The sequence below is a fragment of the Pseudorca crassidens genome, chromosome 6 (assembly GCF_039906515.1).
Source record: "Pseudorca crassidens isolate mPseCra1 chromosome 6, mPseCra1.hap1, whole genome shotgun sequence".
Lineage (NCBI taxonomy): Eukaryota > Metazoa > Chordata > Mammalia > Artiodactyla > Delphinidae > Pseudorca > Pseudorca crassidens.
The window spans coordinates 51,643,146-51,669,665 of NC_090301.1; the positions used below are offsets into that span (position 1 = coordinate 51,643,146).

General features: G+C 38.4%; 1 protein-coding gene across 1 annotated transcript in view; it reads left to right on the plus strand.

The window, feature by feature from the left end:
- CERKL (ceramide kinase like) overlaps nt 1-26,520 on the plus strand; it is a 155,264-nt gene that overhangs the window by 117,782 nt on the left and 10,962 nt on the right. Inside the window, exons 4-11 of the mRNA XM_067741332.1 lie at nt 2,465-2,528; nt 8,838-8,980; nt 14,476-14,550; nt 15,545-15,722; nt 15,802-15,861; nt 16,440-16,465; nt 16,561-16,669; nt 20,690-20,786. Coding sequence (XP_067597433.1) covers nt 2,465-2,528; nt 8,838-8,980; nt 14,476-14,550; nt 15,545-15,722; nt 15,802-15,861; nt 16,440-16,465; nt 16,561-16,669; nt 20,690-20,786 — 752 coding nt within the window. The remainder of the gene's footprint in view (nt 1-2,464; nt 2,529-8,837; nt 8,981-14,475; nt 14,551-15,544; nt 15,723-15,801; nt 15,862-16,439; nt 16,466-16,560; nt 16,670-20,689; nt 20,787-26,520) is intronic.

Below are 26,520 nucleotides of genomic sequence, written 5' to 3' on the forward strand. Positions count from 1 at the left end.
AGAGGCTGATGTAGTTTGCATATTAAAGATGGTGGTGACTAGGTTTAGGGCCTTGGCTTGAGGAATGTTGGATGCAGCCGCATAAACTAAAAGACAGAAACCACTGGCTTTGGGCATGGAGGGGTTTTGGAGAGTAAAAGAAAGGGATACTCTAGAAAGAAGACATTTTCTTATCCTGGGTAGTGGGGAGTGGATGATGGAACACACAAAAGAATAGTGTAACTGAAAGGCAGTATATTTGAAGGTGGAAATGATGGATTCTATTTTGAACGTACGAAGTTTGAAGTACCTAAGGGACAGGAAAGAAAATGACATCTCAGTACCTTATCCCATCATAGAATTTTATCACCAGACTAAGAAATGTTTCCTTACATTCAAATCAGAACTCATCTGATTTGACTTCAGCCTGTTTCCTCAACATTCAGTATCAACCTCAAGACATTTCCTCAGAAAGACAATATTGGAGGAAGGTAGTAATATTTAAACTGAAGGTTGGGGTGCATGGGGGATCCCAGCAGTGAGAACTGTGTGTTCAAAGAGTTGTAAATGATAAAAACTCCAAATTTCCTATGTAAGAGGCGTGTCAGTCTCATTGGCAAAGGAAAGTAGTTGAAAGAAGAGGCCAGTAACTTTCTTTTGAAAGTGCAGCTGCCCACTGTTGATGTCTTTGTGAAGTGGAGTGATCTGAATCTGGTTCTTTCTGCTTCCAGAGCCCATAATACACTGTCTAAACACATGTTTTGATTTCTTCTACTCCTTCCAAATAGTAGTTCAGATTACTCTCTATCCTTTTCCCCTATATTATTTTTCTTCATAATCACTTAATACTACTTTATATTGTACATTCATTGAAAAAAATTAGTGAGTATCCTCTGTCTCCAGAATGTAACCTCCCTGAGGCCAAGGACTTGATAAACTTTGTTCATTGTCCTAGTATATTGTGGTCAGGTTTCAGTCATCTTGTCCGTCTGTTGTTCCGGATCAGTCATCTTATTTAACTTTTACAATATCACTTAAAAAATTACTGTTCTTGGATAATTTGCATCAGTGTATAGTCACATTTCACCTGCAAGATGAAAGGAAGAAATAGACTATTATTTCAAAATTTCTCCTAAGTAAAAATAGCATTCAGCTACAAGATAATTTTAAGGCTAATTTTGTTTTGGATTCGAAAAGCTTTACCAAAGTAAGCTTTGGAATAAAAGCGAGACTTGATAAACTGATTCTCAGCATAAATATTTCTTCCTAATATCCTTAATTATTTTTAATGTGTGTTTGTAAGACACTTTATTATTTTGCTTTTTAAGGTTGCAACTATTTGCTGAAGTTATAGATGAATGATCAGCACACAATCATTTACGATAACCTAAATTTGTTAATATTAAATATTTCATTTTCTTGTAGCTTTCTTCTGAATAGAATTTAATAGAGAGAGGTTTTATTCATGTGAATGTTAACGGCATTTGAATAAGCTGTGGGAGAATTACAATGTAATGCTGCTGGATACAGAATGATTCTTTTAGACACCAAGACTGATAATTTTTAACAATATCTAAAAGCATTGTAGGAAAAGCTTGAACCATGCTGGCCCCAGGGACAGACAGGCATGAAAGATTAATGTAATCTTGCATATAATGATGCACATTCTTACACAAAAACATCCATCTGCAGTGTCACGTCAGTCAGCAGAAATCTTTGATGGGTGGGTACAGCTGGGCTGTCTCTTCTGGCAAAGCTGCCCTAGAAAATGCTAAATGTGGTTGGGATGCTTGGTGCCATCTGCAGTGTGCCAGTTTATCCTGTCTTCTCTGGCATTTGCAACACCGCATAGGGCATCATGACTGTAGAGGCAGCAATAGGGAGTGACAGATTCATTTCCTCAGAGAATCTGGGCTCTGGTGGGCATGTGTGCCACCCTTCTTGGCGTTGGGTCTGTTATCCTTGGTGTTGGCTTTGCCTCACATTTTCACATCCAACTCCTCCTCTTTTTAGTCTAGCAGTTCCAGACACACATTCTTCTAGTATGTAAATCTTACACTAACCTTTCAACTAATTTATTCATGTAAGGTTGCCAAAGTGATTTAACATTGACTATTTGGTGCCAGCTAATATGCCTTATTTTCAAAATACTGCTGCTCCTAGGCTTCTGATTTAAAGGAAATGTGTCTTATTTAGGGAACACTAAACAGACAGGCACCAAGATAAATTATCTAATGGGATATCCCCAAATGACTTATGTAGTTGGAACAAATATATGACCCTCTTTTACATAAAGCTGTAAAACATAACAGGCAAGTAACACTTAATCCTCTTTCCCATGATTAAAATATAAATATTCAAGAATAAATGTTGTTTTACGACCTGACCATATGTTTAGCGTATTATTTTGCCAAACCAAGTTTAAAAGTGTAGATCATTTGTTTAAAACTTTCAACTTTTTCTGTGTTGTTTTTTTTTCATATAGTAACAGAATATGAAGGGCATGCCGTGTCACTGCTAAAAGAATGTGAACTACAGGGATTTGATGGGTAGGTTGTATTATTAATCTATAAATGTCATATGGCTTATGTTATTAAATGTTTTCATTAGTTTTTAGCCGCATATTTGAGACTTACAATTTTTAAATGTTTGTGATGTATGTAATTAGGCTGTAGTTCATTTGTATCTGTGTAATAACAGTGCTGATAATGTACTACGGCATAGTCATCCACCTTGCAGGATGGGGCATAGGAAAGCAAAAGGAGGGATATAAATGTAAGTACTGAGAAATCACAGTGTATCACCTTATTCTTACCTAATGTGTATACATTTGCCTCTGTAGTCCTTAATTCTTGGCTTTAACCCTGTGAGTATATAGAAAAGCATTGATGGAACATATTGTATTGATTGTGTGATATAACTATACTATGATCATTTTTTGCAAATTTATTGATAGTATTAATAGCTACCCACTGGTTAATTTGGATATGATTGACTGAGTATAAATATTCTGTAAAAACAAATATATATTTTTCAGGATGAAAAAATATGCTAATTTTACTTACCTTCTCTAATTTAGTAGCTACCAAATAAGTATGTTATTCACAGTAGGCATTAGAAACTGTTGTTTGCAATACATTGCTGGTGTGTGTAGAAATTGTTCACTGGCATGCAAACATTAGAAACAAGGCAAGTGACATATACTTTAATTGACATTTTTAAAATTTAGGTGAATCAATTTGCTAAAGTGATGGATTGATGTACAAGACTAAAAACATATTCTTTTAGGGAAGATTTTTTTTGCAAGGGTGGATATTTCAGAGTTTTAAAAGGTGGCAGGTATGTGAATTGTTTGTGTAACGTGGTAATGGACAGGGGGGCAACAATACACTCACAATATCAGGAAGGGCATTTGGGTTTTTCAACTGAAATGAAAGGCTTTGCTCTTCCCGAAAAATTATTAGAATGTGTTAGAGAGGAAAGTGCTGCAATCAGAATTAGTAGGGTTGTTTTTCAGAAGTGCTTAATATTTGTTGGTGTGAAAAGTATTATTGGATGAAGAAGAAGGTTTGGTAAGTAAAACATAATTTTTCAAAAAGGAATTTATATTTCTGAATTTTATTTTATTTTTTTATACAGCAGGTTCTTATTAGTCATCCATTTTATACACATCAGTGTATACATGTCAATCCCAATTGCCCAATTCATCACACCACCACCACCCCAGCCCCCGCCACTTTCCCCCCTTGGTGTCCATACGTTTGTTCTCTACATCTGTGTCTCTATTTCTGCCCTGCAAACCAGTTCATCTGTACCATTTTTCTAGGTTCCACATATATGCTTTAATATACGATATTTGTTTTTCTCTTTCTGACTTACTTCACTCTGTATGACAGTCTCTAGATCCATCCACATCTCTACAAATGACCCAATTTCGTTCCTTTTTATGGCTGAGTAATATTCTATTGTGTATATGTACCACATCTTCCTTATCCATTCGTCTGTCGATGGGCATTTAGGTTGATTCCATGTCCTGGCTATTGTAAATAGTGCTGCAATGAACACTGGGATGCATGTGTCTTCTTGAATTATGGTTTTCTCTGGGTATATGCCCAGTAGTGGGATTGCTGGGTCATATGGTAATTCTATTTTTAGTTTTTTAAGGAACCTCCGTACTGTTCTCCGTAGTGACTGTATCAATTTACATTCCCACCGACAGTGCAAGAGGGTTCCCTTTTCTCCACACCCTCTCGAGCATTTGAATTTAATTGAGGGGAGCAAATCTAGATGGCAATGTTGTATAAATACTGAGCATGAAGAATATGAGGTAGGAGATTACTTCAGAGCTTTATACTTAGAGCTAGACAGATTGATTAATAGGCTACATTTAGGAAATTATCTTGCAAGTAGACAATTTAGGAAAAGTAATTGGGGGAATCATGCCTACCAGCTACCTACCTTAATATGCTGCATAGTCCTGAAGCACAGCTTGTGAGTATATAAGAGATGTTGCATTGCAAATAAGTCCTTGCTTCGAAACGTGATTATATAAATAATAACAGGTATTTGTAGGTATTAGACCTGGTCTTGCCTGTCCACGTTATGAAATGTTCTGATAGATGTGGTATCTATAACTAAGTTCCATTGGTAATTAACTATGCAAGGATCAAGAAGAACTTTGCAGAATGATGAAAGACTATAGCACAACAAGTAATGTTTTTCTCTTTACCTGAACATACTTAATTCTTGTTTATTCCACATGGCAGGTGCTGTTATTTTGCAGTGTGGCAGCGCAAGATATATAGATCCTTTAGTTATTAACTACATTTTTTTAAACCAAGTAGTTTGGCCTAACCATTATGTCAATTGAGTTCCAGTGAGTTCACTGTTTCTAAACTCTATAGCAGGGGTCCCCACCCCCCGGGCTAATTGTATCAAAGACTCAAGGTCGGGATAAGGTAACCCCAGGATTCTATGGTATTTTGATGAAAGAGGAGCTCAACTTGAGTCTGAAGCATCTCTGCCTGACTCTAGTGGAGCTGTTGGTAGGGAGTGACTAGGAAATCATCTAAAGCTTTTTAGACACAGACCAGACAGAGAGTTTTAAGATCCAAGAGAAATTCTATGTATATTTTTCAGTAAAGCAAAATGATTAGTAAATAATGTTTAAGAAGATTATTTGTTAAGTTTTTGGAGTTTTTTTAATGAGTTGCATATGTTTCTATGAAGACATATTGTGACATATTCCTAATGCCAACAGGAACAGTGTATCAGTTCTCATGACAGCTTGTGTGCAGCTCCAGTGTGTTCTAGCAAATACTCTCAGATTCACTGCTAGAGCTTGCAGGAGCGTCCGTTTCCATATTGACCCCTCTTTACAGTGGCATGAATAGGAAGTTTTGTAAAGGCAAAGAAAAGTGTAATATTGGGTGCATAGACTTGAAGCGGTAACAGCTGGATTTATGAATGTGAAAATTGTTAAGCTAATCTGTAGCTCTTATGCAATTATACATATACTGATATTTTCCTGTTTTATTTCACAGCATTTTAAAATTTTAATTTGTTGAATTATAGTTTTTTCCTTCTTTTAATTTCATGAGAATCTAGACATTATTTGGCTTGCACTAACATTTTATCACCACCATATCTGTATTACTAAATAAGGTTAAAAAAAAGTATCTCTTTTCAAAAAAAATTTTAAGTCAAAAATGCAATAATAAACATTTCAATAATGATATGGGTTGATAGACAAATACACGAACAGCAATTTAAAAATTTTCCTGTCACTTTTTAAAAAAGAGAAGATATTAGCCCCCAGTTGTACTTTTCTAGACAGAAAAGCTCTACTTTGGGTCATGGCAAGAAAGAGTTTGCTTATTCTGAAAACACAAGGTGTACCACTTGTAAAGGTTTATGTTTTAGGGTAGCTCTTAAGTGTGGTTAAATTAACTCATTATAAAAAGTTTATTTTTTGCCTTTTCTTGTAATATCTAGACTCTTGCAATATGTTTGTATTAAGCATATTCCCTAGGTTGAGTAACTATATCTTGAGATGATCTCAGTGATCTAGTAGTTGTCAAGATAAATAAATATATTCCTTTCTCACTTATTTAATTCCACAGTGATTCTACTGGTAAACGGATTTCCAAAATAATAAAACTCTCATAAGGCTATTTTCATTAGGTTTTATATATAAGAAAGGAGTCTAATATATCAAATAGTAGTGTAGTTTCTAAGGCCAAATTGTCTTGGTTCAAAATCTCATTCCATAGCTTACTATAGTATGACCTTGGAAAAGTCGCTTAATCTTTTTATGTCTTAGTTTCCTAATCTGTAAATTGGGAGTAAAAGTATCTATTGCATACAGTTATTGTTCAAATTTAAAAAGTTAATACATGGAGAGTGCTGACAACAGTGTCTGGTACATAGTAATTGTTCACTAAATGTTACTTTATTGTTATAATTATCACTTGTTATAGTTTCAAAATATTTAACACAGAATGTGTTATAAATTTATTTATTTATTTATTTTTGGCTGTGTTGGGTCTTCGTTTCTGTGCGAGGGCTTTCTCTAGTTGCGGCGAGCGGGGGCCACTCTTCATTGCGGTGCGCGGGCCTCTCACTACCTCGGCCTCTCTTGTTGCAGAGCACAGGCTCCAGACGCGCAGGCTCAGTAGTTGTGGCTCACGGGGGGCCCAGCTGCTCCGCGGCATGTGGGATCTTCCCAGACCAGGGCTCCAACCCGTGTCCCTTGCATTGGAAGGCAGACTCTCAACCACTGCGCCACCAGGGAAGCCCCAGAATGTGTTATGACAAAATTGCAAAGGTTTTTGTAGCAGAGCATGTTCATAGAAAGGCCATTTCTACTAACTCTAGCAATGAGTTAACATGTGCTATAACTGGATGCACGATTCCAGGGTTCAAGTGTTGACATACTATATGGAAGAGGCAAGTTCTTTGTACTAAGTTAGATGCTGTGTTGGAAGACTTTACGGGTCCCTTTTAGGCCACATACACCTCGGTTGGTAGACAGGCATGGAACTGAAAGTTATAATTAAGTTCACAGAACGTTTGGAAATCTGCTCATAGAGGTTTTTGAAATCATACAGATAAGGTTCAAATGAAACCTTGGCTTCCCCATATATAAGGATGAGGCTAACGCTTACTTTACAGAATTCTGGGAATTTAACAGAAAAGAGCCAATGTATTACCTGATGTGAAGTTGGTCCTCAGCAGGTATAATCACTCTTCTCTGAATCAGTGACCACACTGATGGCCCCTGGAATCAGTTCAGACAAAATAATACCCCCAGCCAAAAATGACCTGGGTCGTATCTCATATCCTGGAGTTTCTTCTAATTAGGATGGACCTGGATCGCCCAGGCTATGTGCAGCCCTAGTGCTGAACCCCACCTAGGTGCCGGGGCTGGAAGGCTGAGAGGTAGAAGGGGTTGATGCAAAAAGTATTCTCAGCCTCTGGATTCACCAACTTCTGGAGCTTCCTAAACTTAGGGAACCAGGACCCCCTGCTGATTATGGCCCACAGGCTGTTTTGTTTGGCACATACAATTTTTAAATATATTGAATGCTAGTTGTGAGTGTTTGTAAGTTAGGAGACTGTCCCCAAAATCAGGACCTGTGGCTTCCCTAGAGAAATCAGAAGATGTGGTCCTCTAAAGCCTACCTCCTGGATGACGGGAGTGGGCTGGTGCTGAGAAGCTGCCTGTTCTTTAGACTGAGCAGACTCTTCTGCTCCTGCTGGGCCTTGGAGGCCTTGGGGTGTGACACCTGCTCTCAGTAACACAAAATCTTTTCCTTTTGGGTAAATTGATGTGATTTTGATACTTAAGATTATTTTGCATCTTTTATTTTTTATTTTTTTTGCGGTGCGTGGGCCTCTCACTGTTGTGGCCTCTCCTGTTGCGGAGCACAGGCTCCGGACGCGCAGACTCAGCGGCCATGGCTCACGGGCCCAGCCGCTCCGCGGCACGTGGGATCTTCCCGGACCGGGGCACGAACCCGTGTCCCCTGCATCGGCAGGCGGACTCTCAACCACTGCGCCACCAGGGAAGCCCCTATTTTGCATCTTTTAAACACGAATGATTATGACAAAACTTCTGATACCTTGTATGACTTTCATGGATTCCCACCCCATCACTCCTGTAGTGTACATATGGTGAGGTTTTAAAAAAAATATTAGTAGTACTGACTAGGGTCAAAGGGTAGTAACACTAATTTTAAAAGTGCCATATCGCAGTAATGTCCAGGAGATGAAAACTAGTTCAGGTTTGCAATTAACATTTACATACTAATGATAATTAGCAGTTCCTTAAATTAAAGCCTCATATTTTACATGGTTTTTATTGCTGTCTGTCTTTTCAGAGCTATATTGAAAATGAGCAGGAGTTTATGACTTTGGCTTGTGTTAGTTAAATGAATTGCAACGACTATTATTAACATAAACAAGATGAGGATAATATGCTTTGGGATATTAACAGAGCAAAATTCAGGTCAGATGTGAATTAACATGTTCAAGTGTTTAATGCCTCTTAACCCATTTAAAAATATTTTGCCTACGGGGTATCATCTAGGTATGATATTTGTGAAGTAAACTTTATCAGAGCAGTGCTAATGTCTTCTTATCCATTGACACATGTTGAAGTGTTTGAAGGTGTGAGTAATCACACACACAGAATATATAAAATTAATATTGGGTTGGCCAAAAAGTTCGTTCGGGTTTTTCCATAAGGTGTTACGAAAACTTTTTGGCCAACCCAATATTTTAAAGTCAAAATTTCACGAATTATCACCAATTGTTTTGATGTTGTTCATTCTTTGACTTAATTTCTTCTTTTCTAGTGTGGTCTGTGTTGGTGGAGATGGATCTGCCAGTGAAGTAGCCCATGCTTTGCTTCTTAGTGCCCAGAAGAACGCCGGGGTGGAAACAGACAGCATCCTGACTCCTGTCCGAGCCCAGCTTCCACTTGGTGTGATACCAGCAGGCAAGGGAGGGGCCATGGATTTGCCAAATGGAACCCCTCGCCTATCTTCCCCTGGTTTACTTCCTAACCTAGGCAGTGTCACACAGAGTTAAACGCGCAGACTTTGAGTTTGAAAGACCCACGCTTGGCATCTCCACTAGCACATGTGAGACTCTGGCCAAGTTATTTAATTTCTTTGAGCCTTATTTTTCTAATTCATAAAAGAGAGATAACACACATGACACTCACTTTATTACAAGGTTATTATAGTATTAAATTAGATAGTATACGTGCAGGGTTTAATACATAGTTAAGCAAACAATAAATGGGACCGTTATTCTACCTTCCCACATAAAGGTCTAATGATCACACAGTCCCAGATGTGAAATTTTGAAACAGGGCCATTCCAGTCAAGCTGTTTATAATTTCTTGGGGGGGGGGGTAAAATGTGGTAACTCAATTCCCGTAGTTGAAGTGTAAACAGATAAGCTTGAATATGCCAAAAGGATTCATCCTGACTGCTGTACCTCCAGCAGCTAGAACAGAATGTGATACAGTGAACACTCGATAAAGTCTAAGTGAATAAATGGAAAGAAGACATTACAGAGCAAGTAACACTTGAATTGCACCTAAAAATAGGTATGACAATTTTTTTTCTGGCCTGAAAGATGGGAATGAGTTATTTTCTTGGTTACAAAAATAATAAATGGCAAGGCAAAATCCAGGAATGCTGAGGAATAGAAAACAGGCCATTTGTTTCGTAGTACTGGTGTCAAAACAGGTCCACATCATGGTGGCTCCTGGATGCCACAGGAAGGGATCTGAATTGCAGTTGATGATCAGTAGGGAACAATGGGAGGTTTAGAGCAAGGGAGCAACCTGCTGGGAGCCTGTTCTAGGAAGATTCCTGATTAGGGGAAGGGAGGAAGAGGAAGTGGAGGTCAGAGCCAGGGAGAGCAGCCAGAGCAACACTGGGATCCAGAGAAGACAAAAGTATCTTTTGCAGGTTTATTATATGAGTCCCTCCTCTCAAATTATTATTGAAACAAACAGTAGTGAAGGAAAGGGACTTTTTTTTTCACTTTAGAACATCACATGTTATTATCTCTACAAGAAAAGCGGAAACAATTACAGTTGACCCTTGAACAATTTACAGTTGGCCCTCCTTTCCTCTGCATCCTCGAATTCAACCATCCGGGGACCATGAAGTACTGTAGTAATTACAACTGAAAAATATCCATGTCTAAGTGGACCCACTCAGTTTAAACCTGTGTTCAAGGGTCAGCTGTATTCTTTCCTATGAAAATAGAAGACACATGGTTACACATGGTTGAAAAAAAAGCAACGTTCTATCCATTTGATGACCAGAGTCATTTAGTAGGAATTTCAGTATATTTAGTATTGTTAATTGACAAAGAGCCAAAGACACACCAATGCCCTTCTAGAGAAAAAAGTCTTTCATAAAAATAAGAATTTAAAAGGAGAGGGATATTGGGATATATCCTGATGATTGTAAAAACCTGTTAAGAAAAATCTGTGAGAAAGACCCCCTTAGGTAGAAGAGAACAAAATGCATCAACTCAAAACGATGCATTTGGGCTGCACTTTGACCTTTCTGTGTCACTTTAGAAGTGCCGTCTGTAATGGTGGAAATTTCCCAACATTTCCTTCTGTACAGAGTGGATGTGCTTAGGTCACTGTTTCTCTTCCTTAGTACTTACACCCCTGAAGTCACTCATTCACTGCTCTGCATCAAAAGTGGAAAGATGGGTGTCCCCACGGATCTTCATTTGACATAAAGTGAATAGCTAGCTAGAAAAACTGGTGGTTATGCTTACATTTTTAATATGTAACTCAGATGTTATAAAGGAACAGCATTGAGTTTTATTATCATTATACTTTTTAAGCATATTTCTGATTTTGAAAGCATTTTTTAGATAGAGTGGATATGTAGAAATGCCATTGGAACACTTTTTGTTTAGAAGATACAGCCTGTTGCCAAAACTTTAGTGGTTGTATAGAGTTCTAGCTTGTGGATTCCATCTAATAGGAGGAGGAAGTCATGTGCAGGATGTATTTAATATGAGGACTCTATGTCTGGTCAGGGCTTTGATAATGAATGGGAACACGAGCTAGGCAGGAAGTTTCTAAGCTAACGCAGAAGAGAGTCTGCCTTTGAAGCCATTTGCCTCCTGGAGAGAGACACCCAGAGGGAGAGTGTTTAGTAAATTACTCCACTGAGCCAACAGACTAAGCCGCTGAATTATGGTCAGACTCAGATGGATCAGATGTGGGGAAGCCTGTATTTGAACTGCTGGCCATTAGCAACGGTGTTTGTTGCTATGGGAACTGGTGCTAAGGAACTATACAGAGAGATTCCGATTAAGGGGATGAGGGGGAGGATAGGGAAAAAAGCCAGAGAGGACATAAAAATAAAAAAGCAATCCAGTTGTTGTAAAACAAGGCTCAATCCACATACTGATGACTGGGAACCATATATTTCTATAGCATTCACATAAATAAATTCATGCTTTCCAATTAATTTGAGGAGAATAAAATATTGCCAAGGGACTGTTAATTTCTGTGATATTTCAGGCAAAGAACCAAGTGTAGGTGCAGTTTTCATGAGAATTTTAGATGTGCTTGACTAGGAAGTCATTACATCACATTTATCTGTTTGGATGTGGGAGACATTAATGGCCTTATGAATATTCATGATGTCTGGTTAATTAAGTTAATTGTTCTGCAGAAGTGCTTGCACTTCCAAGGACAATTTTTTTTTCTTCTTGCCTCTGTAGTTTCTGCCTGGTTCTTCTACCAGTCATGCTTTACATGAGCTGCTACTTCTGTCCTTACTCATTGGATGTGGCACATTTTAGCAGGTTTGGGGTGGCAGTGGTGAGCAGAGTTGCTGGTAGTGTTAAGAAAAATAACTTTTCAGGCTAATTAAAATGTTTACCTTGAGGTAGAACATTTATAGCTTTTGTGAGAATGCTAAAATTACATAGTTTTTATTTATGTGAGCAGCATGTTCTTTTGGCATGTAGATATCTTTTTGGTTGCATCCCATTTTGTTTCTGGAAATTGTACTCTTTTAGATTATTCAAACAAAAATATGGAGCAATCTATAGTTTTATAATTTTACATCTACTTTCTTCATGAACTTTCCTTTTAAATTCAGAGTGTTAAAAACGTTCTTAAGGATTAAGGTACAGGTCAAGCAGAGTAGAAGATGACTGAGATGATTTTCTGATTTCTGGTCATGTCTGTCATCACTACCAAGTTCAGTGGAATTAAAGAAAAGTGGCAAAGTTGCAAAGCCTGAGAAGACATAGAAATAAAAAAGCAATGTCTAGCATTCTAAGAGGATTTGTACTTTGGCATACTTAGCGTACTTCAAACTCACAGGGAATGAATGGTCTTTATTTTCTTGAGCCATGATATGTGTCATTCTCTATTGCACATGACAACATTACATTTTGTTTTTTAATAGTCTTTCTAGAGGAATGCTTTTATGGTCTACTCTTAATTAACCATGGTAATGGAGGAAATGTGTTTCATGGAGTACTGTAATCCATGGATAATCTTAAATATCTCACTCTAATTATGTGGCCTCCTCCAAAACCTTTACCATAAATCCGATTGGGAAGCAAAATTGATTTGTTTTTGCTTTTTTCCGCCGCCCATTCCAAGTTAATTAGTATTAGACAGCCAAAGGGCAGGCTGTAGAGGGTCAAAGAATAATCGGAAGAACCTAGGTAATTGACTCCTGGTAAAGATCCACTGAGGAACCGGTTTCTGGATCACTTTTTCTCAGACCTTAGGGTGCATACAAATCACCTGGAGAACTTGCTAAGACACGGGCACGGGGGCCCCACTCCCAGATACTCCCTTTCCATTGGTTGGAGGTGGAACCCAGAAATTTCCCGTTTTTTTTTTTTTTTTTTTTTTTTTTTGCGGTACGCGGGCCTCTCACTGTCGTGGCCTCTCCCGTTGCGGAGCACAGGCTCCGGACGCGCAGGCTCAGCGGCCGTGGCTCACGGGCCCAGCCGCTCCGCGACATGTGGGATCTTCCCGGACCGGGGCACGAACCCATGTCCCCTGCATCGGCAGGCAGACTCTCAACCACTGCGCCACCAGGGAAGCCCCAGAAATTTCCCTTTTTAACAAGCTCGCAAGTAATGTTGATGCTGCTGATCCTCGAACCATACGTTCTGGAGGAGGGCCTCTCCATATGCATAACCTGAGGATCTTATAAAATGCAGACTATGCCTCCTTAGGTCTGGAGTGGGGCCTGAGAGTCAAGAGTGTAATAAACACGGAGGTCTGGCCATTGCTGCTGGGCTGTGGGACATATTCTGAGTAACAAGGGTCAGAACATAAACTACTGTTTGATGAATCAGTTAAAACCAGTTTACCAATTGGTTAAGGGGGACATTTCTTTGCATTGGTTTCACTAGAGGTCTGGAAATCATGAATGCTTAGATAGGTACCTCACGATGACTATTGTTTTAATGACAGTCTTGCTTGATAATGGCTTCATTGACTCAGCTTCTCCAGATGAGCAGCCCAAGCATAATACATCTGTTCAAAGTGACACAAACCGAAGGGATTACATATGACCACACAGGAAAGGTCCTGATTAGCTAGCCTTTGCATTGATAGCGATTGTACACAGTACATCCATGCTTTCACAGTTCTTGGCTGTTACTGGACTTAAATCAAGAAAAATGTAGCTTCTTAATTTTAAATGCTTTTTACCTCCTGGGAATGGCAGTGGCTAGTGGTATTTTCCCCTTCGAAACCAGGCCTTTACCCGAAGATCTCAGACACACACAAATGTTACAGGGGCCTGACTTGAGAAAGCTCTTTCTCTTTGTAGGCTGGTGGGAAAAATTCATGTGGATCTTAAATAATCTTAGTGATTATGGAAAACAGAAACCTATAATGTCTCAATACAGATTCTCAAACTATGGCAAATACCATGGGATGAAGAGTTTTCTTCATCTGGTGTACCATTTTTCAGATAATAGAAGGGATCTCCATTTGGTTGAGAGCTTTAAAATGTATTTAAAGCATATCTTTTGTACTTTATAGTGATTTTATACTTTTTTCTTAGTTATTATTTGGCTTTTTTGTGTTTATGCATTTGTCTGCTTTCCAGAGCCATCCTTCTGCTGTTGGTGCGCATTTTGGTAAAGAAGCCCGTTTATTAAAGTTGAATGGAGCAGATTTTGATATAACTAGCACTTTTGCAGGTAGAAAACAGACATTCATGATGGAAGAAGCTGTGAGCAAGTAGATACTATAACTTGTTTCCTAATTTTTAAGTTATTTAAAGATTAATAATTGAGTAGCCATTCAGTGTGCATCTATGATGTGAACAAAAACTTACACACTTCCACTTAATTTTTCATTTGAACATTACATAGTGACATCTCTATAAAGTAGGAGCAAATGGTTAATTTAAAATGTTTGCTATACTGATCATACATGTTTTAAATTTGATTTGGCAGGATCTACTAATGTACTGGCACATTCTCTTCATGGAATTTCTCATGTGGTAACTGCAACTTTGCACATTATAATGGGTAAGAATTCTTCCAAAGAAGTTTATGTTTTATAAGGAAGTTTCTATTTATATAAGGAAGTCTATTTTATATCCTTCAGGCTTGTCTTAAGACAGATTCTTTATCTCTCAAAGCAGGGAAATGTCTGACTAAAAACCAAAAGTCAGTTAGGCAAAGCTTCACTATTTTGACTGCTGATTTTTTCAGAATACAGGTGCTCTAAAGAGTAGTAAGTGAAGTTTTACTATAATCTTGATAGAAAATAATAGAATAATGTTCACGATCACAATTTGATAACCAGGTCAAGAAAATCCATGCATACTGATGAAATATATCAGGTACTGTTGTTTGACTACCAAAACTCTAGGACTAGTTATTAAAAGAAAAAAAAAGCACAAGAAAAAAACTTTTAGCCAGTGTACTTCCACTAGACCTTTTATTATCTCAACTGATGTAAAGCATGTAAGCTCTAACAAATGCAAATCTGTTAAATCTGAGTTTACTCTGCACATGTACTTCAACTTCACTTCCTCAGCCATGCTTTGTTTAAAATAGCAGTAAGCTGCAACATTTACCACTTTGTGTCTCTTCCCTTGGTACCTGAAAACGTTATAAATGGGGCTTCCCTGGTGGCGCAGTGGTTGAGAGTCCGCCTGCCGATGCAGGGGACGCGGGTTCCTGCCCAGGTCCGGGAAGATCCCACATGCCGCGGAGCGGCTGGGCCCGTGAGCCACGGCCGCTGAGCCTGCGCGTCCGGAGCCTGTGCTCCACAACGGGAGAGGCCACAACAGTGAGAGGCCCGCGTACCGCAAAAAAAAAAAAAAAAAAAAAAAAGTTATAAATGGCAATTGCAGTAATTGTAGGTAGTGAGAGTGGAAGAGAAAATAGGATATTATGGTATAAAGTAGCCTGACATTTTCTTCTTCTCTGAGTAGATAACTATGCTCTCCTATGTTTGCCATTTTGACACCTGGCTCTACTTACTTGCTGACTAATACTCAATATAACATTCAAGGGCACAGACAACCGGTCGATGTCTGCACCTTCAGCACCACTGGCAAGTTTCTTCGCTTTGGGTTCTCAGCTATGTTTGGCTTTGGTGGAAGAGCTTTGGCTCTGGCAGAAAAACATCGATGGATGTCCCCTAACCAACGTATGGATTTTGCTGTCATTAAGGCACTGGCAAAACTTAAGTAAGTCTTTTTTTCTTAACCCCCAAATTTCATATCCCAGAGTCAATGAGTGCTAATAACGAATTTCATTATATTTTAGGCCAGAGGAATGTGAAATATCATTTTTACCAGTTAACGACCCTCAGGATTTAGGAGAAAGGTAAGTGAACAGCTCAAAGTAATACAGGAGTCTGTATCTTTCTTTGAAGCATAAAACTGTTTAATATAAACAGTTTATTAGACTTCTGATCTTTGGTTGTTCTTCTATCGTATTAGTGAAGAATATAGAATCATGGGGTCCTACAGATTCTATTAGGCCACGTAGTTTGGCATCTGTCTTCAGAAACAACTATTCACTCCATCCATCCATCCATCCGTCCATTCAATATCTATTTATTAAAGTACCTGCTGTATGCCAGACACCTTGGATAAAATATGCCTACAAACAAACAAACAAAATCCATAGTTTCTGCCCTCATGAGAATTTCTAATGTGGAACAAAAATATTACTCAAAGCCACACAAAGGAAGTGCTCTAGTCTTAAAAGAAATTTTGAAAATCATTGTTACTGATGAATCAATGAATCAACAACTAATGCAGTGACAGAATTGTTCACATATTTTTACTTACTGCTGAATCATATATATAATGTTGGGTTCTCTAATCATCTCATGTTTAATAGATGCTATTTTTTCGTGTGTGATGTGATGTTTCTTTGTCTTGTTTTCTTACTTTTAGGAGGGCACAGGGATCTCTGAAATCTGGTGAGTATGAAGTTACCTCCTTGAGAACTGAGCAGGGCTCTATTGACATTTTGATCTGGTGGGGGAAAGTAACCAATCCCTTCCATTACCTTTAGACTGTAATGATCAGTGGCAAATGATCCAGGGTCAGTTCTTGAATGTCAGCATTATGGCAATTCCATGCCTGTGTTCAGTGGCACCTAGAGGCTTGGCACCTAATACCAGGTTAGTAAGCGTTTTTATTGAATCATTGATACTTTTCATTCATTCATTTATTTATTTTTGGCTGAGTTGGGTCTTTGTTGCTGCGCGCGGGCTTTGTCTAGTTGCGGTGAGCGGGGGCTGCTCTTTGTTGGGGTGGGCGGGCTTCTCATTGTGGTGGCTTCTCTTGTACGCAGGCTTCAGCAGTTGTGGCTCGTGGGCTCTAGAGTGCAGTCTCAGTAGTTGGGGTGCACGGGCTTAGTTGCTCTGCAGCAGCATGTGGGATCTTCCCGGGCCAGGGCTCAAACCTGTGTCCCCTGCATCGATAGGCGGATTCTTAACCACTGTGCCACCAGGGAAGCCCCATTGAAACTTTTCTATAAACCACATTTATCTTTCAGAATACCCTGCTAACTCTTGGCTAACTAGAATATTATCAAGAGGTCATTTCTGAGTTGATTTTAAGGGATTTGTCTTCAGAGTAGGCTGAGAGTAACTGTTATGCTGGAAAAATGATAATTTACTCTGATTTTTTAATATCACTGAGGCTAAAATAATATTCCTTGGGTTTTATTGACATGATCTTATTGTGTTATTTTATGTCTACTTTGCTTTATTTATTTATTTACCAGTCATTGAGAATATTATATTTAATTCTGGTATTCCTTATGCACCCCTCTGCCTTTCGATTTTAGTGCAGATGTATACAACCGTAGCAGGAATAGCATGTATGTGTGTATGATACTTTTAGTCAAAGGAAACATTTTAGTTATATTTAGTGTGAATTGTGGTACATCGGAATCTACTGCCCACATTTTCATGAGACATTTTATGTATCATTTTATCCACAAGCTATAGCTGTTCCATCTCTTGCACATCCTTTTCATGTAGTTGTCCATCATTGGTCTGAAAATATACTTCTCTTGCGTTTCTGTAGAGCATAGAAAAAAGGTGATGAATGTTGTGTAATGTCGTCACCGCTAGATTTTCCCCAGAAGTGGAATGAAAGACTTATGTATGTACTTTGCCAATTCATAACATCATTTTAATGATTAGTTTCAACTTCCCTGCAAAATATTTAATCTGAAGGATTAACAGTTGGTAAAGAGACTGATTTAAAATGTTTTCCTTGGCAATTGATAGGAAGGTAAGAAAGAGGGAAATATCCAAAGTTAGAGAAGAAGAGACATTTTTTTTTTTTTTTTTTTTTTTTTGCGGTACGTGGCCTCTCACTGTTGTGGCCTCTCCCGTTGCGGAGCACAGGCTCCGGACACGCAGGCTCAGCGGCCATGGCTCACGGGCCCAGCTGCTCTGCAGCACGTGGGATCTTCCCGGACCGGGGCACGAACCTGTGTCCCCTGCATCGGCAGGCAGACTCTCAACCACTGCGCCACCAGGGAAGCCCGAGAAACTATTTTAAAAATCAGATGTCAGAGTCTCATTAATTATCTCTAGTGCTGGAGCTTGTGTGGTTTAGAAATTGAGGCTGATTGTTTCCTCCCCATACCCTCAGAAACCCTAGATAGCTGTGCATCTCCCTAGTGTAGTTTCCTCCATGAAAAGTGAAGATCTGGCTGGCTGACTAGAGCTACATTCTCCAGGACTCGACACAATGCTGCTCTAGCCCTACGCCATCTCTGACTCTCGTGTTTGCTCGAGGACCTTCGTGGGAAGTAGTCCTGCTCTCCTGGGAGCAGTAGATTCATGCCTCCTTCCAAGCTGCTCCAGTCATTTTCCAGCTGGCCTGGAATTCCACTGCTTACTCTCCAGGTTCCATCTGCATTGATGAATTTTTCAGAGGAGGATGATTAGTTAGAGATGTCTTCTGTGGATTGTAAGCAAACATGCCATTTTTTTAAAGGCCTTTACATCAGAGCCTCAGCTGACCAAGGTATTCAAAAATTTAGCTTCTGGATGATTCAGCGAAATTGCAAAGGAGTTTCAACTTCCACCTTTATTTATTTTTTCACAGGAAAGTATAATTTACTTCAAAATACCTCAGTGTGAGTTGCTGATAGGAACTAATTTTTTTATATTCGATTTTTTCTAAGATTATATGCATTAATGTATGGAAAATATTTAGAACAGTGCCAGGCACATAGCTTGTGTTTCAATTACTAATAAGTATTGAAACGTAGACACGTGAAATGCTTTTCATGTTTACCAGTAAATTTACTAAGTAATTAAAAAAACATCAAGAATGCACAAAACACTAATGTTTTGGTACTATTTTTTTTTTTACGTCTTTATTGGAGTATAATTGCTTTACAGTGGTGTGTTAGTTTCTGCTTTATAACGAAGTGAATCAGTTATACATATGTTCCCATATCTCTTCCCTCTTGCGTCTCCCTCCCTCCCACCCTCCCTATCCCACCCCTCTAGGTGGTCACAAAGCACCGAGCTGATCTCCCTGTGTTATACGGCTGCTTCCCACTAGCTGTCTATTTTACATTTGGTAGTGTATATATGTCCATGCCACTCTCTCACTTTGTCACAGATTACCCTTCCCACTCCCCATATCCTCAAGTCCATTCTCTAGTAGGTCTGCATCTTTATTCCTGTCTTACCCCTAGGCTCTTCATGACATTTTTTTTTCTTAGATTCCATATATATGTGTTAGCATACGGTATTTGTCTTTCTCTTTCTGACTTACTTCACTGTGTATGACAGACTCTAGGTCCATCCACCTCACTACAAATAACTCATTTTCGTTTCTTTTTATGGCTGAGTAATATTCCATTGTATATATGTGCCACATCTTCTTTATCCATTCATCTGTCGATGGACACTTAGGTTGCTTCCATGTCCTGGCTATTGTAAATAGAGCTGCAGTGAACATTTTGGTACATGACTCTTTTTGAATTATGGTTTTCTCAGGGTATATGCCCAGTAGTGGGATTGCTGGGTCATATGGTAGTTCTATTTATAGTTTTTAAAGGAACCTCCATACTGTTCTCCGTAGTGGCTGTACCAATTCACATTCCCACCAGCAGTGTAAGAGTGTTCCCTTTTCTCCACACGCTCTCCAGCATTTATTGTTTCTAGATTTTTTGATGTTTTGGTACTGTTTATTTCCAGTTGGGAAGAGGTGACATAATGCGTAAAAGGAATGGTGGACCCTGGATTAAGCGCTCTGGTTCCAGTGATTATTTTGTTTTTCTCTGTCTTTGAACCAATCACTTAAACTTCGGGGCTTCTTTTCCTTCTACGTAAACTGAGTGAATGACTGGGTAATCTCCAAGGTCCCTTACAGCTCTAACCTGAGCTTCCATAAGATTTAAAGAGCTCTTTTTTATGTCGTCATTGTTATTCTTGGAATAACTTTATATTTGCACTGAAACTGAGCCTAGAAGTCATTTGCGCATATTTCTGCAAACTGCCTTCTAAAGCTAGATGCATCTGTGAGTGGCTTTTTGGCACTAAATCACACCTCTAAATTTGCAGCCTCTTATATTGAACTGAAGAGTTATGCAAGATTAAAATGTTCAGTCATTTAACTGAGCATGTGTGGTAGCATTTGTTCACTCCAGTTCATCCATCCAAGAGCCTCTGATTTATTTGGTTGCCTGTGTCACTTAGACTTGCCCATAAATAAATATTTAAATCACACTTTAGATCTTAAAAAGTGTTGAACTAGTTGTTAGACCATTTGTATTTATTAACTATCGTACAACACATCCTTAAAAAAATACATGGTTTCACACTTAGAATCCCTAAGTAAGTACATTGGATTTCAAATTATGTCTTGATATGTGAATAGGATGCATGATGATTCATTTTTTAAGAAGTGCTTGGTGTCAGTGCTTGGTGAGAAGGAAATCAGTCAGTTGTTTAATAAAACTAATTTGAAAGGCTGTTTCGTTTAAAAGACAGCACAGCAAGATATGATTTAATAATTTTAGGTAAATTTAATGTGATGGTGATTTATCTAGCTTGCCTATAACTTCTAGTAAACATTATTTGTTAGGAGGAATGATACAGAGTAGTTTCTGATGTACTCTCTTAATAAATATTTTAATGTTAAATACAAATATTTAATTTCAGATTAAATAATGGAAGCATGGCTCTTATAATTTCACGAAACGCTTCTCGACCAGAATTTATAAAACACCTGAAAAGATATGCAAGTGTTAAAAACCAGGTACAGTAAACCATTTAGATTACCTGTGTGCAAGGCAATTAATCATGGGGAGAGAGATGCTGCCGGAGTTGACACCGAGTCCTGCCTTGTAAGAAAGCTTTATTTTCTTCTGAATGCATTAACCTTTTCTTTTTTTTCAATTTGTTCTTCAAATTCTGAAAAGTATCCACCAGTATTAATACGGATTGGCCTTTTTGAATTGTGGGTTGGTGGTTATACACATTTATGTGTGTGTGTGCAAAGAGAAAATAGAAAATGTAGTGTTACATTGAAATGTGAAGTAAATTAAGGATACAATGACATACTCAGCTGTTCTTCAGAATGAAGAGTAGTGAAATCTGAGATTTTTAGCCTTCTTGATTTTATGGCAGCAGACTCCCTCTAAAGTTATGACCTTTGGATTTTCCTGTTGTTTAAGATCAGCCTACTGACATTGATTGAAATAGATTTGCAGAAATATATTTTAAAATACACTACTTTTATATAGATGTTATTTATTTTATTCTAAACTTAGGATGTGTGGTGGTATTTGTAGAGATAGATAAAACTGTATTTCCGTTCTTAAGGGATTTGCTTTAAAGAGAAGCAATGACTGTTATAAGCCATATTCTTTGGGCAGACATTCTGAGCCGGTTATTAGGAAGCTGATCCAGAAATATGTGAATTTCTGAAATTATGAATCTTGAAGTACAGAGTATGCATGTAAAACCCTACAGTCTCATACCTTCTTCCAGGTATAAAATTGTGCCTGGATGTAGTTGGGGGAGAACAGATGGGGGAAGGAGAGTAAATCCAGCCGGTGACCAGCAGCTGTATCTTTCTTACATAGGTAGCCACTGCAAGGCTGTCATTTTTGCTTCTTTATAATTTTAAACTTTCTCAGGCAGGCTTCATGAAGTTTCAGTTCTCCTCTGCCTACTACATTATTTGATCAATGTTTATTGAGCAACCAGTTGAATGAAATGTTTAGGAAATTATGTCATAAAATTATATACAGGCCTATTTTCTTTAAATATAAATCTCTAAGGAGACAAAGTGGAAAAAAGCTGATATAATGTAGGTTGTAAGACTAACTAATAACTTTATGTGTTTGGGAAAATAGTGACTTATTGATTTTTAAAGGAATGTATGCCTTTTCAGGTGTTGCTAATTTTGTTTGCAACTTTACTATTTTTCTTAATCCAAAGCAATACATGTTCATTGGTTTTTCTGTAAGTCAGAAAATAGAAACAAGATAACAATATATATAAAAAGCTCTCAAAATTCTATATTCCAAGAGATAATGAGTGCCATTATGTTGGTATAAACTTTTCCTATTCTTTTTCTATTAAATACATATGAGAACTTAAAGGAGTAATAACCCCAAGGTACTGACCCTGAGAAGCTGTATATTTATTTTAGGGAGGCACAATTGCACAGATTACTTACAGAAGTTCTCTTTTGGAATTGCCTAAGGGGCAAATGTCTTAGGTAATTTTTGTAGACATCCTTTGTTCATTACGAAAGTAGCTTTCTTCTGACTTTAAAAGTAATAGATGCTTACTATAAAAAATAAAGACAAAGACATAGTAGTGAATGTAATTCTGTATCTATAGGAAAGTAAATTTTTTCAAAAGAAGACCATGTTATGCAAGACATAACCATTTTTCTCAGGTACTCAACCAGTCATATCTTGCTTTTGATACAAAAAAACTATTGCCTGTGTGTGTGTGTGTGTGTGTGTGTGTGTGTGTGTGTGTTTCATTAGGCTTAACTGATTGGCTCAGCTCTTTGCAAAAATTCAAGTCCATGCTACTGCTCTGTAGTATTTTGCAAAGAAATTCTAAACTGTTTTGCATAATAGTATATAGTAAGAATAATTGGATTGATTCCCAAGGTGACTGCTTTCAAGCAATGTTAATCTGATACAGTTGTTAAAAAATCACAGACATACATATACACATATACATGTGTATGTGTAGTCTCTTTCCTTCATGGTGACATGTTCAAAAATATAAACTTATATAAATTATGTAATATTATAAAGACCAGACAAATATAAGATTATATAATCCACTCTCAATTAGTAGCAGTTCTGGTATCCAGGAAGGGAAATGCGGCACTTCAGCCTAAGGAGAGCAACAGTCTAGGTCTCTGAGCCATCTTTCCAGGTTGAACTGAATGTTCGCGTATCTGAACAATTGTAGAATGTACTGAAAACCATCATTTGTAGGTGACGCATCTTGCGTTTCCCATCTCTGTGTGAAATAGATAGAGGCAAAAATTACTCTTCAAGTCTTTTCAACTCCATCCTGTAGCTGGCCTTTGTTTCCTCTGTTCATATTTGAAAACATTCCTACGTTTGCTTTGACCCTCATTTTTGTTTAGGGGGTTTAAAAACCCTTGTTATTCCCCAGGGATTTGTTTGTAACCTTCTTCTCATGATACCTTTTCCTGGGTGATCTCACTGCTTCCCATTGCTTGAACCACTATCTGAACTTTGCACACTACCAAGGGTTCTCTCTTCCTTTCTGATTTGCAGGACCACTGTGCCTTCCTGTGTGCTGAGAAGGTTATAAAACTCACAGGCATCTTGAGTCCAGCACGTCCACTACTTACCTTATCGCCCTCTTCCTTGATGGTGCTCCTTCTGTGTTTCCCTACAAAGGGCAATGGTACCACTTTCTACCCATCCTGGAGTTACTCTGGATCCCTCTCCCTCATTCCTCACAACCAGTCCACCAATTAATTCAAACCTTAATCCCTTCTTGCTTCCAATAGCCTCCTTCTGATCTTTCTTTTCTCTGGTCTTCCACACTGCATTCTAGAGGGATTTTTCTAAAATACATATCTGATTTATCTCCTGCCTAATTCTTCAATGTGTTTGTTATTGTCATCAGGATGACATCAAATTTCCTCAGTGTGGAATACAAGGCCCCTTGTATTCTAGCCCTTGCCTGTGTCACAGCCTCGCTTCTTGCCATCCTCCACCAGATTTCTCGTGCTTTGGTCATTGAATTCGTTTTCTCGGGCTGCCATAACAAATACCACAGGCTGGGTAGGTTTGGTTTCTCCCAAGACCTGTCTCCTTGGCTTACAGATGGCTGCCTTCTGGCTGTGTCCTCACTTGATCTTTTCTCTGTGCATGCACATTCCTGGGGTCTCTCTGTGTGTCCCAATTTCCTCCTTTTATAAGGACACCAGTCATATTGGATTGGGGCCTACCCTAAAAGACTCATTTAACTTAATCACCTTTTAAAGACCTAATCTCCAAATATGGTTACATTCTGAGGTACAGGGAGTTAGGACTTCAACGTATAAATTGGGGAGAGGGGGGACACAATTCAGCCCATAACACCATATTGTGTCTATGTTTTAAAATCAAATATAGGCATTAACATACTCTGAAAAATAAATGCCAAAATACCAGTGTTGCCATCAGTATCACACTATGCTTGATCATGGCATATCTCTGTATTCTTGCAAACGTGGTTTCCTCTCTCCAGAGCTTCTCTTCACCTCCAGGCTAATTCTTCTGTGTTAAGACTCAGCTCAAGAGGGCAATTCACCCAATATCCTGAGCCTGTTTGCCTCTTCTCATTTCTCTGTACTTATACCATCATGGCACTTATATATATATCACAACTTTAATTATTAACTTCCCTTCCTCATGCCCCAAACACACCCTCACACGTGATATCACGCTCTTGGCTTCCCTAAGTCCCATCTAACAATGTCTGTGGCTTCCTAGGTAATAAATGTGCATGCATGGATGAATGGAGCTTCATTTTGTGAAGTGTGCACATGAAAACTGACGATGTAAGACAATAGACTTACTGGTGATGGCCATCAGTTCCTGACACTCCTTGGCTTTAGCTGCATGGCTCAAGTCTCTGACCCCTTCATCACATGACATTCTCCCTGAGTGTCTATCTTCACATGGCATTCTCCTCTCTTAACCAGGACATCAGTCATATTGGATTAGGGCCACCCAAATGACCTCATCTTGATTACATTTGCAAAGACCCTATTTCCAAATAAGGTGACAGTCACACGTACTAAGAGTTAGGACTTCTAGATATCTTTATGGGGGACACAATTTAACCCATAATGGGTTATGGGTTAAATGACTCATTTAAAACACATTATTTTGGGACTTCCCTGGTGGCGCAGTGGTTAAGACTCCGTGCTCCCAAAGCAGGGGGGCCGGGTTCGATCCCTGGTCAGGGAACTAGATCCCACATGCATGCTGCAACTGAGAATTCACATGCCACAGCTAAGGAGCCTGCCTGCCGCAACTAAGACCCGGCACAACCAAATAAATAAATAAAAATTTAAAAAATGTTTAAAAAAACAACTAAAACACATTATTTTTACAATGAATGAAAAATGTAGAACATTTTACAAGTGCAGTGTGAAGCGTGGCCCCAAACCTTACACCTGAAATGGGAAGTCTAATGCAGTGACTATTAGGCAGTTTTAGAGAGAGCCTTGCTTTTTCCAACAGAGAGTTGCTTGGGGCCTGCTAACCCTGTACTTCAAATAGAACAACTGTTGCCATCATGTAACCCAGTATTATCCACCACGTAACCCATGCATTATTCAGTATAAAGTGTAAGATCTGCTGGACATTGATGTTTCCACATTTGGCAAAATAAGGGTTTTGGGGAAAATAGTTTTCTGGCAACTTTTAAAATTCTGTGCTTCATCGAGGTTTATATGTGAAAGAAGGGAAAAAAACATGTAGATAATGTATTTGTGATAGACCTCATGCCATTTATCTGAAAACTGAAATAAATGAGTAGTTGTGCATTTCTACTGAAAAGTTACTTGGCTATCTTACTTATTTCAGAGAATATATATTTTTTCACTATAGTTTCCTTAGGCAAGTAAGAAAAATTTAAATTTTTAAAAAATTTTTTACTGGAGTATAGTTGATTTACAATGTGTTAATTTCTGCTTACAGCAAAGTGATTCATATATATAATAATTATATTTTTTTCCATTATGGTTTATTGCAGGATATTGAATATAGTTCCCTATGCTACACAGTAGGACCTTGTTGTTTATCCATCCTATATATAATAGGTGGCATCTGCTAATCCCAAACTCCCAATCCTTCCCTCCCCTGCCCGCACCTTGGGAACCACAAGTCTGTTCTCTGTGAGTCTGTTTCTGTTTCGTAGGTAAGTTGATTTGTGTTGTATTTTAGATTCCACATATAAGTGATAGCGTATGGTATTTGTCTTTCTCTGTCTGGCTTACTTCACTTAGTATGATAATGTCTAGGTTCATCCATGTTGCTGCAAATGGCATTATTTCATTCTTTTTTATGGCTGAGTAATAGTCCATTGTATATATGTACCACATCTTCTTTATCCGTTCATCTGTTGTTGGGCATTTAGGTTGTTTCCATGTCTTGGCTACTATAGATAGTGCTGTTTTGAACACTGGGTGCATGTATCTTTTCGAATTAAGGTTTTGTCTGGGTATATGCCCAGGAATGGGATTGCTGGAACATATGGCAACTCTATTTTTAGTTTTTTGAGGAACCTTCATACTGTTTTCCATAGTGGCTGCACCAATTTACATTCCCACCAACAGTGTAGGAGGGCTCCCTTTTCTCCACACCCTCTCCAGCATTTGTTATTTGTAGACTTTTTAATGAGGGCCATTCTGACCAGTGTGAGGTGGCACCTCATTGTAGTTTTGATTTGCATTTCTCTGATGATTAGGAATGATGAGCATCTTTTCA